The 17,950-nt window shown below is 36.7% G+C and overlaps 1 protein-coding gene across 9 annotated transcripts in view; it reads right to left on the bottom strand.

Annotated features, from left to right (window-relative positions):
- Positions 1 to 17,950, bottom strand: part of ptk2 (protein tyrosine kinase 2) — a 261,873-nt gene that overhangs the window by 80,675 nt on the left and 163,248 nt on the right. For all 9 annotated transcript variants that reach the window (XM_062979966.1, XM_062979967.1, XM_062979962.1 and 6 more), the window contains 8 exons: positions 16,402 to 16,464; positions 11,620 to 11,674; positions 8,893 to 9,033; positions 8,359 to 8,436; positions 6,888 to 6,995; positions 4,979 to 5,096; positions 2,821 to 2,851; positions 1,912 to 1,964 (listed from right to left, as the gene is read on the bottom strand). In XM_062979966.1, the coding sequence (XP_062836036.1) occupies positions 1,912 to 1,964; positions 2,821 to 2,851; positions 4,979 to 5,096; positions 6,888 to 6,995; positions 8,359 to 8,436; positions 8,893 to 9,033; positions 11,620 to 11,674; positions 16,402 to 16,464 (647 nt within the window). The remainder of the gene's footprint in view (positions 1 to 1,911; positions 1,965 to 2,820; positions 2,852 to 4,978; positions 5,097 to 6,887; positions 6,996 to 8,358; positions 8,437 to 8,892; positions 9,034 to 11,619; positions 11,675 to 16,401; positions 16,465 to 17,950) is intronic.

The raw sequence follows: 17,950 nt of genomic DNA, 5'->3' as shown, positions 1-17,950 counted from the left end.
GGTATTTCTGCCACATGCATAAGCTAATGTGCTTCTCTCTTCTCATCTACATCTTCATGTATACAAGGAAAAACCCTAATTTAGAACTGTATATGCTTCCTTCAATGGCAGAACTCAAAAAATATATAGTGTGCCCTGTACTGTTTCTTGAATCCATTGCCAAGACTGAACAAAAGCAATGGAAGCAGTCCCCAAGAGATCCTTCCTTATGAAGAGCTAATAATGACAGACATTTTTAAATGCTGAAGAGATTTAACACAAGCAATTCTAAATTATGCATATCATGGCAAAATAAATAATCCAATTTCACATACATATTGATAGGGTGTGTACTGATATCAAATAATTAAGAACGGTATTTTGGGATTGTGGTAAATAGGTGAATGAAAAGGATTACCTGATCACCCCCCAGCTGTTGTAAATAAGGCTAAAACCCCATGCTAAACACAATTAGAGAAAGAATCTAAAATAAAACTGCCAATGTGTGCCAATTATCAGTATAAATAATGCTGGTAACATCAAAGAGCACAATTCTATGTTTATGCTATTTTGCTGTAGGACAAAATCATGTATTTGGTATCTAGGTTTATGGCATCTTTACAATGTCAATTCTATATACAATTAAATTTTAAAGATTATTTTGGAAACTATATAGCCCTGTTTTACTTCAAGCTTTCAGGTTACAACTCACTTCAAACACCATCAGGAATATAGCTATCATTCTGTAGTTTGTGATGGTATCACTATAGCTCATTAATAACATTTGTATACTATGAACTGTCAAAGTTTATGTCACTATAATTTTTTGTTTGGGTACATCTGTTGCTTTCATTGTTAAAAGCAATTGTAATGTGTCCTCTGGCAAAGAGTGCTTTTTCAACACAATTATCTGAAACATAACCTCCATCAAATTAACCAAAAAAACACATGTTCTGCAGAAGCAATAATATACTAAAACTACCATATGATTCTCACACTAACATTCTTGGCCCAAGGCATGAATTCAACACATCAGCAGCTCACACCAAAACCTGAAGGAAGCATGCTAGGACTTGAAATTGCTTCATGCAAATAATGGTTAGAAAATGTATGGCAGTCACAAGAATACACACAAGGATCCAATTGGAGTCAGTATAGCAATGTATCCATATTTATGCACAAATGACTTTTGATGATTTAAAATAATACATACAAAAGTACTTGAGACTGTAGATTTAAATCCCATAGAACCCAAAGGCTGAATGTTAAAAGTAAAAGCTGTACTTATTGTTTCTATTTTGGTCTATCTTATTCAAACTTGGATGCATTAAAAATTGCAGTTAAATGAAGTGATAACTTTCCCAAGTGGTTCTTGATTGGTCAGCTTCTGCTATAGTTTCTCCAGGAACCTTGTTGCAAATCGTAAAGGTAAAGGTTTTCTCCCGACATTAAGTCGTCATGTCCAACTCTGGGGGTTGGTGATTATCTCCACTTCTAAGCCTTAGAGCCGGCGTTGTCCGTAGACACCTCCAAGGTCATGTGGCCGGCATGACTGCATGGAGCACCATTACTTTCCCGCCGGAGCGATACCTATTGATCTACTCACATTTGCATGTTTTCGAACTGCTAAGTTGGCAGAAGCTGGGGCCACAAGTTCAGCAGCTCAGTGCTTTAACACGCTGCGCCATTGGGGGCTCCAGTTGCAAATAAATCAAGCTAAATAAGCCAATTAAAAATTGAAGTGAGAAGCAAGTCATCGCTGGAGGGGAGGTGGGGGGAAAAGCAAGCAAAGGCAGAGTTATACGACAGTCTTTGATAATGTCAGAATGTGTATCTTAACAGGAAGTTCACTGACAATTTGTTTAAATTCAGTATCACCTGTGAAATATCTGTAAAACTATCCAAATACAGCAGTCTTTGTGCTATTCTTACCTGATACAGATACTGTATGAGATCGTATTCCTTGCTTCTCATTGTTGGCCAACCTGAAATATAGACATTCAAATTTGTTAATGTGGCACATTATATGCAGCCCAATTTGTCAAGATACCTATTTTGATTAGCCAGACTAATTCGTTTTCTTATAGACAAAACTTTTATCAGGTGGGAGAGATGATTCTACATTTGAAATTTACTCAGAGCAGTAAGAATAAAAAAAACTTTGAGAAGCCAATTTAAACTTCATCAATAAATTTATCTTAATACAGTTCAAAAGCAAATGACAATTTGATTAAAAGTTGAAATGCAAGTTAGGTTTCAGATCTGACTTTCTTCTTTAGGGTTCAGTTTGGGTTTAGCATTAGAGTTTAATGAGTTAAGGTACCCCAGATCAATTATGTATCCATGAACTAAATGTGAAGTAAGACCAAAGTGCTAACACAGAGTTAAGCATTTTAACTGACATACTCAAATCTCTACACCTGCATGGTATAGTGGTTTCAGCATTGACATATGACCCTGAAAGATGAGGTTCAAATCAAACTTGGCCTTGGAAACCCTTTTTGGTAACCTTGGGCATGTCACACTTTCTCAGAAGGAGGCAAAGGCAACCCTCTAATGAGTTTACCTTAGGGTCATTATAAGTCAGGTTTAATGGTTCATAAAAATACATTCAACTATCAGCAACTCACTGATTTTTTAAAAAAGTTTCAGCTGCATAAAAATCAAAATATAATATGAAATTCTAATTTTCTATTCTGCAAATTTATTAATTTAACTGTATCCTGTCTGTCCTCATAAGAACTCAACTTGTTTATAATTGTATATAAAAACAAAGCTAAAAAATCCCAAATTACAAATACCTTGAAATCATACTTCCAAACACAAAGAATTATGACTTACTTTGGTATAGATGGTAAAGCTCTTTCGCCTTCTACAAGAAGAGAAAAACACATAATTGATGCCATATGTTACTTAAAAAACATAGATTGAATATAAAGTTGCTGCTAACTACGGCTAATCAAGGTTGAAATATTATGTATCAGTTGGGGATATAAATAAAAATCAGATCTGGTCAACTTCTCTCTGCTTTAGTAGTATTTAAATATTTATGGTTTGTCTCCATGAAATACAGAACATTAAAGTACTAGCATTTAAGCATTAACTGTAAAACAAACTTATCATTGTAGGTCAGTCATTCCATATCAACTTTTTCATTCTCAGTGTAATAGCAATCAAAAATAAAAATAAAACAAATTATCAGTATAATTTAAAAAAAACAACTTCTGGACATACAAAGGTTTACACTGCTCTTATTTTTGTCCTGTAGTTAAATAACCAAACATAGAATTCCGTTGGATGAGCCATTGCAGCTAAACTAGAATCAAACTGCATAAATCTATGGTATAGATGCACTCAAGACTTACTCTTCTAAAGATGATTATTGCTGCTGTTATTTTCCTTACAGAAGTTTATAGTAAGTGCTGGCCCTCAGGGCCAAAAATATGATTACCTAGATTAGTAAAGCAGCAGGAATATGAGATGGAAAATGGATATTCAAGTCAGAGCCACTCCACCTGCCAATTTGTATCTAAATGATTTCTACTGATTTTCATCAAGTGCCCAATGAGGCTGTGAAAAGCATCCCAAATTTTCATATTTGTCTTATTCAGTTATGCATCTTCCCAAATCATCATTTGGTTAGCATGGCACTGCTGCAGGATCCTTCTACACAGCAGCACCAAAAATGCAATCTTATGGCATGATAGGGAGCTACAGGGAGCCCCTATGGCTGAAAGGTTTTGTGTGGTTTTGATGATGCCAATAAACAGCACTTGAAACAGTTATTTTGTGATGGAAACTGTAATTCTGAATTGTAATTCTGAATAAGCACATAAGCTAAATTGCATAACAAAAGTTTCTGATGATAAATAGACAAAGCAATTTATAGTACGAGTAAAGACTGAAATATTTGCTTCCTTTTCATAAAGACCTTACTTTTCCAACAATATCATCCAATCACTTGTTACAGCAACAATCTTGCTACAATGTTAAAAGTATTTTTTCACAACATTTGTTCTAAAACAACTGTTCTCCCCAAGGAAACTGATAGATCTCAGGAACAGCTCCATTAAGATTACATTTTAACAAATCTATTGCCCAAAGTCAGTACTCTATTCTAAGTGCCACAAAGACTATTTGCTGATGTGCAACAAATAGAGTCACACCACGCTGAACAAGGTTTCCTCACTGTGTGGCTAAAGGCAGGAACTATGCTTTGCTCCAACACACATAGTTCTCTAAACAGACAAGTATGTGTTGGGCTAAAACTGGGTAAAAAATAAGGGTAAAATGACAGCAACTATGCTAGTCTAAAATGTAATGAAATAAAACTAGAATTGCTTATACAAAAATTTAACAGCTTTTCTAAATTGTCACTACATAAATTACTGAGTGACTTTGTAGTTAGTACTGTCACTACATAAATTACAGAGTGACTTGGGGCCAATCGGTGTGTCTCAGCCTAACCCACCCTTCCCTAACACAGAATTATTATGAAGAGTAATTTGTGAATTCAGTATTATGTATAGAACTCAGAACTGTTGGAAGAAAGAGTAGGATATAAAAAAAATCCAAGAAACAAAGAATGTGATAATTTGATAAGATATAGGAGTTTATTTTAAAAAAAGATTTCCAATCCATAAAGAGATGATATACCAAACAGACAAAAACAGATGATCTGGAAAAAAGGGACAAATTTCTTGTCGAGGATGTACCAGGCAGTATTCCCTTAGTACATAAAATATCAGCCAAAGACTCTGGATTGTGGCTAAATTACAGGCTTGCTAAGTTACCATTTTAGCATTAGCAGTATTACTGGAATTATGAGTTTCTAAGTAGTAGTTTTACATGTAGCTTTTTGCTCAGCAGAAATCATGTTTTCTCATAGAGAACAGAAATTATGCCAGCTTGATTCGTATTCTAATTCATTTTCAAATGTTAGCCACCACATCTGACTAGATATAGCACCAGTTGGCTGTAAAAGTAAGATTTATCTTACCTTTCTGGGGCCTGATGATAAAAGATTGTGTTGCACCATTGACTAGCCGGCAGTAACCATCTATCAAGTCAGCCATGTTCTCTGCAATGGTTAAGGATGGTGCTGTCACTGTCAGAGGCTACAGAAAGAGAGGAAAAAACAGGGCACCAAACAAAGACACATTATTTATAGGCACAAACATTTAGTAGAACAGCTGAGTTCTTACATCAGAGCTGAGCATGCATCTGAAAAACAGTAAACAGAAAAGTGTGTGTTGATGATTATGCCCTAAAATCATCTAAGTTGGGCAGCTCCATGAAAAATGAAACATGCAAGCTGGCATAAACAGAGACACAGGTGTTTCACATGTTGCTCATTCTACACATCTAGATGCATCTAGATACTAGAATACATTTTATAAAATTAATGGAATTTTGTAAAAATCTACTTGATGTCAGCAATACTGAATATGAATAACTAATATCTAGAACTGGAATACCAGCTGATTACCTGTTCATATAATTTACAAAAACAATTAACACAAACAAGACATGATGAAACAAATTTATTAGCAAAATCAAAACAGATACCGAATGTGTTTTCAAGCCACACCAGCTTCAAAGGCGGATTTAACTAGACCCATCTTTTTCTAAATTGTATCATGTAAGTTGAACAGAATGCTTATACAGCGATAACCTATGAATAGAGGAAACACCCAGGGTTTTAAGAACACGATGTTCCATTTCAGTGTTCTTTCCCTTTTGCCACTACTTTGCTATCTGCTATACACATAATTGGTAATAATGCTCAGTACAGGCAGAATCTAGCAAGAGTAGTTTGAAGATTAGAACTATTTCCATTCATAGTTGCCTACTCTTGACCTGTATAATCATTAACACATATGCCAATTTAAGCAATTAAAAGCTATTAATAATAAGCACCTACAGGAATCGGTAATGGATTCTCGTTAATAACCATAACAATGATTCACAGCAAAAACTACAAGAGGACTAGATAGTATGTGCACATGCTTCCCACAATTCATAGAAGAGACAGGTTGTCTACCACTATGTACTCAATTAGCTCATAAGAATAAGACTACATCATGGGCCTTAATATATAGCACTAAGTAAATGGGTTCCTGACTATAACCAAGAACAATGTATGCCCACAAGCACAAAGATATATGTTATCAATAGTCAATAAATCGTTATATACAGTGTAGACCGGTTTCGACTCTAGGTCTTCCTCAGGTGAATTATCTGTGGATATCATGTTGAATTAACAAAATCATATATACATCTCCACATAAATACATACGAAACCAGTTGTGTTCTCCGTACTGTTCGGGTCAACATATTGTTTCTACAAGTTGAAAGTTTATGCTTAGAACACGTATTGCTTAAGTCAGGATCTACTGTGTTATACCATTGTAATTGTATATTTTGTACTATGTGTATTTTACTCAATATAAGTCTACATTGTATATAACAGTTTATTGACTATTGATAGCATATATCTTTGTGCTTGTGGGCATACATTGTTTTTCCTTAATATATAGCACCCTCATCATGTCAGTTGGGGCCAGAAAACATAGAGGTCTCTGCTCAAAGAAGTGCCTGGGGTAATGAGTTGATACAGACCATCTCTACATTTCTATGCTCTGCTTGATGCATGGGAGCCAATATTGTGTGATAGTTTGAACACTGGGCTATAAGCTTTGAGGACGAAGATTTGAATACCCACTCAGCCATGGAAACTCAATGGGTGTCCTCAAGCAGTCACACTCTCTCAGCCTCTCTCTGAACAAATCCTTCCAAGAAAACCCTATGATTAGGTTCACCTTAGGTTTGCCCTAATTTGGAAACACAACAACAATTGATGGAGTAGCCCTCACTGCCAAATAATGAAAAAAACGTCAACAACTTACTTCTGGTGCCCCAGCTATTTTCATTTGCAGCACGCCTTTCCTGTCCTTATCTTCACTAGTTGAATATTGAATAGTTTGTACTTGATGGAAATCGGCCAGGTGGGTAGGCTACAGAGAAATGTAGAAGAAAGAGAAAGAATTATTAAGTAATATAGAATATTCCATTCTGATGCAACAGGGCAAAGAAACAAGAATCTGCTTGATATTTCCCATATCTTGCTACCAACATTCCTTTTTTTTTTTTGAGAACAAGTCAGGCAACAGGAAAGAAAACAGATATAAATGGCAACCCTAACTGCAAATGATGTAAGATCCCCACCTAGAAATAAGAACTGTTACCAACTTGCATGTTTCTGAGTTTGCTTTTGGCATTTGTGTTTCCTTATTGATAAAGAAGGGCTTAAATATCCTAAAGGCACTTGATCCTGTTTGATATTGGAAGTAAAGCAGGCCCAGCCCTGAACGATACTTGGGTGGGAGACCACTAATGAAGACCAGATGCTGTAACCTATATTTCAGAGGAAGGAACTGGTAAAACCACCTCTGAGCATGTCTTGCCTAAGAAAACTCTATGAAATTCAGGGGATGCCTCTAAGTTGAGAGATGACTTGAAGGTGCGCACACACACTCATATTCACGCTCGGATAAATGTAGCAAAAAGAAACAGAAACAAGCTACAAAACAAAGTAATGAAAAGGCCTCAAATTATACCTACCAAAAATCCAGTAGTTAGTTACCATAAGGTCAGTGACACTGTGTAAAACTAATAAAAAGCAGAAATAAAGCTAAAGGTCATGTTCCTTTTGCTAAAGTTATAGCAACAGTTGCTACTGTTATAGGTATCTTAGTTAGTGAAGCTTTTGAAACTGGGCGCACATGAGGAGCAGGTGATTAACTAACAAAAATTTACTGGAACGAAGACATGTTTAAAAAGCCCCCTCTCAACTTGGATCTAGGTTAACCCTTTGTGTTCAAATTGCTAGTACTCAACTGGAGTCCTTCAAGGGGAGCCTTGGAAAAATGTATATATTTAGTGTCACATAGTAAAAGCCAAGAAGACATACTTTGATTTTGGAAGAAGCCTTCAAGTGAAAGTTCTAAATATTTTATTTAACAATGCAAGGCTAGCCTGACCTGACTGTTTCATTTTAAATGTTTTATATGTTCCTATCATTAGTTACTACTACTTAGTTATGATTTGCTGTAATATGTTGAAATGCTCTTCTTTTTGTGGCAAATCAGGGCTTTTTTATTCTAAAAGTAAAAATAATTGCATGCATCTGTAATGTCTACAGGTTCTGTGGCCTCTCCCTTGAAAAGTCATGAACTATAAATGCCTCACTTTCTCCACTTCCTAAGCACAGAGCTCATTCAAGTTGGTTCCCATTTATTCAGTTTTTCTCAATAGACTTTGGTCTTCCATTAATCTTAATATACCATACCATATACCTCAAAGCATATGAAGACTCACATTGGAACCTTTGTCTGTAAGGTAGCTGATTCCTTCCTCTGGACCAATAGCCAACTCCACTGAAATAATCCAGCTGGACTTTTATATTCAATAATCCAATGGAGGCGATGAATATGTGTATGAAAAAATTAAAAAGAAAAAGATATTCAGCACAATTCAATAATAAATAAAAGTTTTAAAGTAACATAAATTAAACACCCTGATAAAAGAGGTGAAGACTATACATCCATATACGGGGAAACCTAGCATCAAATCCCCACTTAATGGAAGAGCATGAGCAGGAAATTATTTCTCGGGTACAAGAAACTTGCCTCAGATGCCTGCCTAACTCACCTCAGAGGATCGTTATGGAAAGTTAGACAGAGCATAATAAACTATTCAATGAGCAATTCCTTGCAAGGATTAAATACCACTATTAGTAGCCTGTCCTTTTTTCTGCCTGCAAAAGTTGATTATGAACTGTTGAACTAAACAATAACAATTAAGACTGGTTATTTCATAATGTACCCTATCAACTGATTATAGCATACTCACACCAAGAGCACATTTGAAGCATTCCTTGTCAAATCTGTATACTGGAGAGAGGATTTCAAAGAATTTCAAAATACTTTCTTCTCTATTGAGGTTGGCAAATTGTCGAAATGTCTGCTGGATCATTTTTCGAAGATTTTTGGCCTAGGTAATAAGACATTCAAACATGGTCATAAGTTGCTGCCAATAAGAGTGAATGTTAATTGCATTTATCAACACAATCATAGTAGTATTTGCTTGCAGTAGCAGAGAAACATAACACACTCATAATTATAAGGCAGAAGGGAGATGTGTTAAACATTTAGGGTTTGGTTGTTGTTGAAGAAGACTCATTTTACTATATTAACAAATCTTGTTTGAAATATCCAACAATTATAAAATCATATCAGCCTGAGTACAGTACTACCATCTGCTTGAACTAATTGCTATTGTTTGTCTTTTTATCATACTCTTTAAACAAAAGATTGGATAAGTGAGAAGTTCCAGGCTTTGTTTTCTATAACTATGGTAAAAAAAGCCCTGAACTACTTTCAATGAACAGAAGCACAGAAACCTATGACATGTGAAAGGGAAAGAATATTTTATACTAAGAAGGAACTGAACTGCAGTCTTTGGAAAACACAGCAAGGCCACAAACTGCATCTTAGATAAGCTTTCTTTATATATTTACATGTTGTTTAGGGTCTTAATCTCAGTCTATACTAAATCATTTGGTAGTTTACTGGTTTTTGGATGAACTTTTTCTCGCCATTCTAAAAGATTCAAATGATTCTCTTCTGGCAGTGAGAGCTTTATGTTAAAATATGCTGGTGTTTCTTAGCCCCATCCCCTTCTCTTTTTAGAACTTCTCTGAAATACAGTTTGGCCTTCAGGATGGAAGTGATTCCTCATGCTTCCTCTATCACAGTGGTTCCCAAACTTATTTGGCCTGCCACCCCCTTTCCAGAAAAAATATTACCAAGCGCCCCCTGGAAAGGGGGAGCGTGGCTTGGGGCGTATGGCTCCTGCGCAAGAGGGTGGGGCTGAGCCTCTCCCCTAGTCCAAGATGCAGAGCTGAGAGGGGGAGGTGGGCGGGGCCACAAATGGGCGGCCAGGACTAGGATGGGCGGAATTACGAGTTCTGAGGCAGGGCTGAGCTTCTATCCCTGTCCTGTGGCGCCTGCCAGGACACAGGGGGCGGGGCTAGAGGGGGCGGGGCCTCTTCCCAAGTGCCTGACCTCTATATCCCGCCCCCATATTCTAACAAGCACCTCAGGGGAGGTATACAGAGGCTCAGTCCTGTCTCGTGCTCTTGGAAGGAGGCCCCTCCCCCACCCCTAGCTCCGCCCTCTGTGTCCCAACAAGCACCTCAGGAGAGGTATAGATTCTCAGCCCTGTCTCGGGCTCTTGGGAAGAAGCCACACCCACCCCCTAGATCTGCCCCGTGTCCTAAATGGCGCCTCAGGTGCTCAGCCCTGTCTCCGGCCACCCCTCCCCTGCCCCCATGTCCTAATAGCTGCCATCACCGCCCCCTGGATCGCTGCAGTGCCCACCAGGGGGCGGTAGTGCCCACTTTGGGAATCACTGCTCTATCATTAGCCTTATCTTTCCTCATGGTCTTTTCAAGGTTTTCACCATTTATTTCTGAGGTACCAAGAACATGATTGAGTAGTTATTCTTTTGCGTGTAGATTTTTAATATATATATATATTTATTGTAAATAGTGCTTCATATAATTATACAAACATTCAGAACATTTTCCATTGGTAACACATATTTACATTCTTCCCCTTTTTTCTCCCTCCCTCCCCTCTCTGGGAACAGTTTACAAATTGCCTGTATTTATTACAATTGTTCGATCATGAGGATAATCTTGTTTAAATCCTTATATTTGTCTTTCCCCTTTATTCTGTAAATTAAGTCTTTCCATTTTGCCTCCCATGACTTTCTGATTTGGCCCATTCTATAGTAACTTTTCCTTTCGCTAATGTAGTCTTGGAGAAGGTAGTCTGCTAAATATTTATACCATGTTTTAGTATCCCATTTCTTTTGGTCCTTCCAGCCTAAGGTGACCGAGGCTTTAATTGCATCTAACATATAATTTATTAATCGTTCCCATTTTTTAATTCCCCCCTCACCTTCAATTTTCTGGAGAAAAAATTGTCTCTTGCTCCAATCGATTTTTATCCCTAATAGATCCTCCATTTCTGTCTTAATTGTTTTATGGAGAATGTAGATTTTTTTTTCAACTGAAACTACAAGTAGTTTATTTTGAGTAGAGTCAAAGAAGCATTCAACTGCTCTGTGACATAGATCTATGTACATCTGGCCAACGGGTTCTCCTAAGAAGGGACAATTCTTCTCTCCAATAGCAACAAATAGTCAAAAGGAATGTATATAGCAACCTGAGTCCTATAACCCCCATAATTCTCCATTTCAAGAGTCAAGGAGGAGGCATGGAGAACAAGAGGTGTCCTTAATGCTGTGGGGAAACCCTAGATAAGTGATCTTTATTCAACTCCATGGAATAGAAATTAAGGCAGTTGTATAATCTATTTGTATTATTGGTAATATATCATATAATAAATTCTACAAAATCTCATTCTTTGTAAAAAAAAAAAAAACCAAACTACATAGATGTATTATGCAAAACAAACTAAATAAATGTATTTATTTGGATTAAGCAGAAGATGGAATAGTTACTTTTCAATATAAAATAATTTCTGCCATTTGAACACAGTGTAAGATTACCTTCACTGAATCCAGCAAACTCTTCGGAAAAAATCTTTTCAAACCAACATCTTTTCTAAAATATGCAAAATAAAATAAGTGATGTTTTAAGAAACATTGTGCACCTTATTTTTTTAAACTACGGCATCATTACATTATGTGAGATTATGAAGCTAAATGTAACAATTTAAATGTACAAGATAATACACAAATACAGTTAGAATTCCTTCTACAAAACAGTTAACTCAATTAACAAACTGTTTAGTTCCAAAGCACTTTTATAAATTTCTTACTCACGGTACATTTACAAAAAAAAAAAAAATTAAAAAATGGCTACAGTCAAATTGAACTTCAATTTCTATGACAACATTTCTTGTACTCTGTTATTCGGCCAATGAACTAACTTCTTCATGTTATTGGCTATTCACTGATAAAGGCATATTAAATATGTATTCATCCACTTCATCTCTATCAGTTGTGAGATTCTGAAATTATGTAATCAGACAGAGCCAAACTACTGTATCATAGCTTAGCTATCCATCCAAGAATACTAAGCTCTCTGTTGTTTAATTGTCAGTTGATTTTCTCAAATGGATATTCTATACTCATATAGAAGTCTAGAAAATTTAGTTAAAAATTCAACCCAAAAGCCAAGATCAATCTATGGGTCAATATAGATATTGTATCTTAACTCTCCTAAAAAAATAAAATAAAAATAATAATAATAAAGGAACCATCTTCCTCTGAGTGGAATGGCAAAAAGCAGGAATATAGTCCATCCCAGGAGAATCTAACCAAAGCACCTCCATTCTCTCTGCTCTGGCACCGCTTTTGGCATTTCTGAATGCCTGGTTAGAAAAATGGTGTTGAAAGTACCAAGGCCATTCAAGTGGCATTGGTACTTTCCCCTCTCTGCAGAATGATCCTCTATCCATGAGTCATATCACAATCCATAATTTTGGCCCTCAAATCTACCCTCAATTTATATATGAGTATATATGGCAACTTACAAAGCTCGAATCAAATTCTCAAAATCTATAATTGCTTAGTGAATCTTCCCAGAGAACTGACCAGCATTCTCCTATTTTTACTCCAATTATATATATTTTTTAAATTCTACACTGGGCCCGAAGCTAGGGACAGGTGAATCGAACTCTTTTGATTGGACTTGTCATCATAATAATACTTCTCCTCTAGCACATGTCTCTCCAGTTGCTTACAGCAAGTGGCATATTTCACTAAAAATATCAGTAGGGACTGAATGTGTTTTTGTGCCAAAACAAATGAACAAACAAGAATAGTAATTGCAAGTGAAGAAATTCCAGTTTGTATTCTCTGCCCTGGAATCAGGAGAATTCCTGCAGTAAAGCTAACCAAACCAAAAAAAACACTGCACACAGCAAGCATTGATTTAGGGAAACCATTTCCAACTGATTGCATCCCTCTTTTAAAAATAACAGCTACAGAATCTGCTTTTAAAAAACCTCTTAACTTATGCAAAAACATCAAGATTAAAGGTAGCAGTATACTCTTTTTCCAGGAACAAGCAGAAGAATTCCTGCAGTGATGCTATGCAGAGAAAGTACGTGATAAAACTTTTATACATTTTAAGTCCTTTGATGTATTTTTTCTCAGCTGCACACTGCAAGCAGTTTATCTTCCTCTGTAGGATTAGATAAATCCGACAGTCTACATGACATGCAAGAGAACTCTAACAGGGACTCACATCACACATCTTAGAACTATTTACGAAAAGCTACCTTATATTAATATTATTACAGTGCATGGTTGCCATGTGTTGGTTTGAACAATATTTTAGAGTGTTAAAACATTTTTGCCTGCTGATTGTTAACAGAATCTGCCTTGTTTCTTGGCTTCTCATTGGTAGCTGGTTGGCTATGCTAGGAAGCAAGATGCAGGATTGAAAAGACGGTTGCTGTTGAGTAAGGTTCTTCTGATATTCTTATTGCTCTTTCAATAAAAGTGAAATAAATATGCAATTCCTTCTGGAATCATGGGCATCAGCACCATTTGCATTTCATTGCTACAGATTTGTAATACAAGATTTAACAATGTAGTGATGCCACAGAACATGAACAAATCAGTCATGTCACAGATCATGAGTGACATGAAGATCAGAAACCAGTATTCTATGCTAACAGGTGGGTAGATCAATCAAGAAAGAAGTTAGGCTGTCATAATAATAGCAATGGACAGTTGTATTGTAAAAAATTCATTTTTACATAAAGGATCTGCTGGAGGAAGAACCAGTTGTTGCTGATTCAGCTGCTCTGTGGGACTCTTTGGAACAATGAGGAAGGGCAGCAGGGAACATATCCAGCAGGCAAAACACATGTCCTACTTACTCTTCCAGAGACAGCCTCAACTATATTAAGGGCACTTCCAATTGCAGAAGCCAACTCTAGTTCCAACATGATGTATAGAAGTTTGCATTACCATCCTCCTGAAATGTTCTATGGCAAAGATTTTTCCTTCACAAACAGAATTCCAATAAGACTCTTTCAATTTCAGTATTAAGATGTCAGGGGGCCCTGACTTTTATTTCAACAATGGGTCTAACAAAAGAGATGGTTTGGAACAGACTGTAAATTATGGCTATTTTTGGCGTCTTGTTCAGAAGCTCTATTAGTTTTCTCCCAACAGAATTGCTTCCTGCAGAACTGCAAAATGAGTGCTTGGCAGACAAGCCTCAATATTATACTACTTGCCAAGACACAACAGACATTGGAAATTACCATAGATTGTGAGATCTTTCCACAACAAAACAAAAGCTATTTAAAACTCTTTTATGGGGCCACAAGTATTTTTAAAAAAGCAAATCTGCAGCTAATGAAGGAATAGTAGTTGAAACCATAAGACAAAAAAAGGAAACCATCAATTTAAGAAGTCAAAGTATAAGACTAAAAACTCAGCATAAAAATTACTGAAGAAGTCATTTCAAAGAACATGTTCTTGTCACAGCGCAGTAGCAAACAAAAAGAACGGATAGAAAAAGTGGTAATCATTCCTAGACATGCATACACGATAGAAAAGGCTAAAGCTAAAACATTCACTTATCAAATAATGCATTGCGCAGCTAGAGGTGACACATATGTGAATCACTGATAGCTCCACTTACAACTCAATCTTACAAAAATGTATTTAGATACAAATCTTATTGAATCTAGTGAAATCCCCCCACATACACCTCATAGGAAAATGCAGCTTACAATTCAATATAAAACAAATGCATTTAATAAACACCCCATATGATGGATACAAGCATTTACAAAATCCAAACCAAATTTCAAAGACGGAAATCCAACAATTAAAGGCCACTTCCACAGCTCAGCATCGAGCATGAAACTACACCTTGACCTCAAGAATCAATTACCTCACATTGTAAGCTGAAGTTTGCTATCTGTTTCATACCACATCCCTTAAGCCTTGTTTTTGCTGACAAAGCCTCTAACAGAGAAGCTTCTTTTTGCAAAGTCTTTTTATGCCTCCCTGTACTCTGAATGGGTTTTTTAAAAGTGAATACTGAGAGGATGGACGGGCGGCTGGAGAAACACACATTTTTCTGCAAAAGTATATCTGTAGTCAGCATTGCCATAAAGCTCGCATTGTGCAAGAATAGGATTCTACTCTATCTGATTCTCCTGTAGCCATGTGTACCTGCCTATAACAAGCGAGCTCTGGAGTTCCTTAGCGATCTGAGGAGAAATCAAATTATTCTCTGGAGTTCCTTAGCGAGCAGGAAAGAGCTGCAAAATGAAAAGCAGAAAGAAAAACAGAGAGCAGGTAGTCTTCACCAGCTACACCCTGAATATTAAAGGAAGAAGTGAACCTTTGAGTTTGGACATCAAAATGAACTTCTAAAAAAGTGAGGACTGGTGAAAGAAAGAAAAATCATCCCACAGTACATTTTGGAAAAAGCTATCAAGTGAGCTCTAGAAGATTTCCATGGTTTTGTTTAATGATGCAAGATTTACCTGGTTATTTTATTTCACATGTTTTGTGAAACATGTTCAATTTTTTTAATGGTATAATGACTTATTGTCATTCTTTTCATGACACCTCTGCCTCTGGTAGTAAAGTTCCTGTTAAAGAAGTAATTCCCGGTGGACTGAGGTGTATCTGTTCATGTGCATGGCAAGACTGAATTTCAATGGACTAGCTATCTTTTGGGAAAGAGACACTGATGAAATTTGTCAGGATGTGACTACCTTGGTTTGTTAAAGTCAACAAATGGAATTGAATAATGAGTTACTTTTTGAATATATGCTTGGCATGTTGTGTTTTTTTTTGCTAACCATGTCATAATTTAATACACACATAAAGGAGGGGGGGCTGGCTCATGAAGATACTGTAAATTTCCAGGACTTGATAACTAATTAATTTGGAACTTATTCCCCAGACTAATAAATCTGACCACAAACAAAAAATCCATTTTATACAAAGCACTGTTAAATCTGTAAAACTGCCTGATCACACAAGCATTATCAGACAGCAGTTGGCCAGCTGAATCAAGATGGAGTATCAGCAGGTTCAAAATATGAACAATTCAATTTGTATTGATCAGTTGAGAACTGATGGGCTCTTGCCTCTCGAATAAATGGAGAAGTATGAATGCGATAACTTACAAATCCTGATTTTATTTTAATTAAAGCAGTAGCAGCAGAGTTTATATTGTGACTTTTCTGTAAAGAGTGTCAGGGCTTCAGCTTTCAATTAAAGTTATCTTCTTCATCCTAAGCAAGAGGCAACCCAGGTCTGAAACAAAAAAAAACATATACTTACTCTAATACTTCATAGTTTGACTTCTTATCTAATGCATTTCCTCGCATCTCCCAGTATGATCTCCTGAAATCAGCAAATAAAGCATTTTGAGTAATTATTCATCAGGGCAAGCCAAAGTAATGCAATTGTGCATGCAGAGCCTCACAGCAACTTAACTAATAGAAGCCTTTGCTGTCTGACTAAATATGCAGGAAATGAACACTCACATCATAAACACTTCTGATCTCCTTGTCACCTGAGGAAAGCTGCAAATAAATTCACAACAGTATCCATATTACATCTTGGTGGCCCAGAATAAACTCAAAGCCCTCTGTTTGTCCTACCAGATTAGCACTACTTACGGCTTCTGTGGCCATCAGCAAAACAGGATGGAATATGATCCCATGGAAGTAATAACTGGATTCAGGTATGGAAATATTCTTTTGGTATTGATATTATTTTTAAGTGTACAAATAATTGTCGGGGTTGGCTACTGAAGGGAACCCAGGGAAATGTTTTTTTTTTTTGCCTTGGGACCCTCTAGTGACCACAAAGATTGCCTTAAATGTTCCAATTTCATCATAAGAAGCTGGAAGTGTCAGACTGTTCTGAAAAAAAAGTTAAGCAGTAGAGGGATCCATTATAACCTATTTCAGAAGTAGACTGGAGCTTCAGGAATGGTTATTCCTGGTCCAGGTTATTTGAAAGGTCACATCTCTTTCTATAAACTGCTTAGAAATGTATGATCATTTGAGGAGGGCCTGCTCTCTATCCCACCAAGCCCCTCTCAAGCGCATTTAGTGTGAACAAGGGAGAGGGCCTTTTCGGTGGTTTCTCCTCCCAGACTTTCACACTCCCTCCCAAGAGAAACCAAGTGGGTCCATCCCTGCTTGCCTTCTGCAAGCAGGGAAAGACATTTCTTGCCCACAGGCATGTGGAGAGAGGAGGGACACGTTGCTGGAGTGGGATGGTGATTTGTACATATAATCTTCATTGTAATTTAATTGTATTTTAACTGTATATCCATGCACTAATATTTAATTGCCTTATTATTTTTTATATTTGTTTTGGTTTAAATTATTAGTAGATTGCATGGTTGCTAGCTGCCTTGAGTTCCTGCGGGGAGAAAGGTGGGATATAAATTAATAATAATAAATTTTCCCATCTTATTTCCGGCATCTTTGAGGCTGTGCTCGACTCCGGCCATTGGGGGGGTGCTGTCGTTCCATCTTCCATGCCGAGGAGCTTCCTCCCGATCAATGTCCTTTAGAGCGCCTTTATCACCTCCCCACTAAAAGAAGTGCCTATTTATCTACTTGCATTTCTAACCTTTTGATCAGAAGAATTTTTCTGCAGCACAGCGGTTTAGCCCACTGTGATAAGCCTGGCCCCTACAGATCAGGAGTAGAATATTATGTACAGATCAAACTTATCAAAAGGCATCAAATCACTTTGGTACGGGGCTTGGAAAATTGCATTTTATCATAAAAGAATGCATATTCTTCATAGTTTTTTTAAATTCAATTCCTGTAAAATTTGTTCAGATTGTACTTTTTGGAAACAAGCTCCA

The sequence above is a fragment of the Anolis carolinensis genome, chromosome 4 (assembly GCF_035594765.1).
Source record: "Anolis carolinensis isolate JA03-04 chromosome 4, rAnoCar3.1.pri, whole genome shotgun sequence".
Classification (NCBI taxonomy): Eukaryota; Metazoa; Chordata; class Lepidosauria; order Squamata; family Dactyloidae; genus Anolis; species Anolis carolinensis.
The sequence above is the reverse complement of the archived record's forward strand: the minus strand, read 5'-3'. Positions and strand labels throughout refer to the sequence as shown.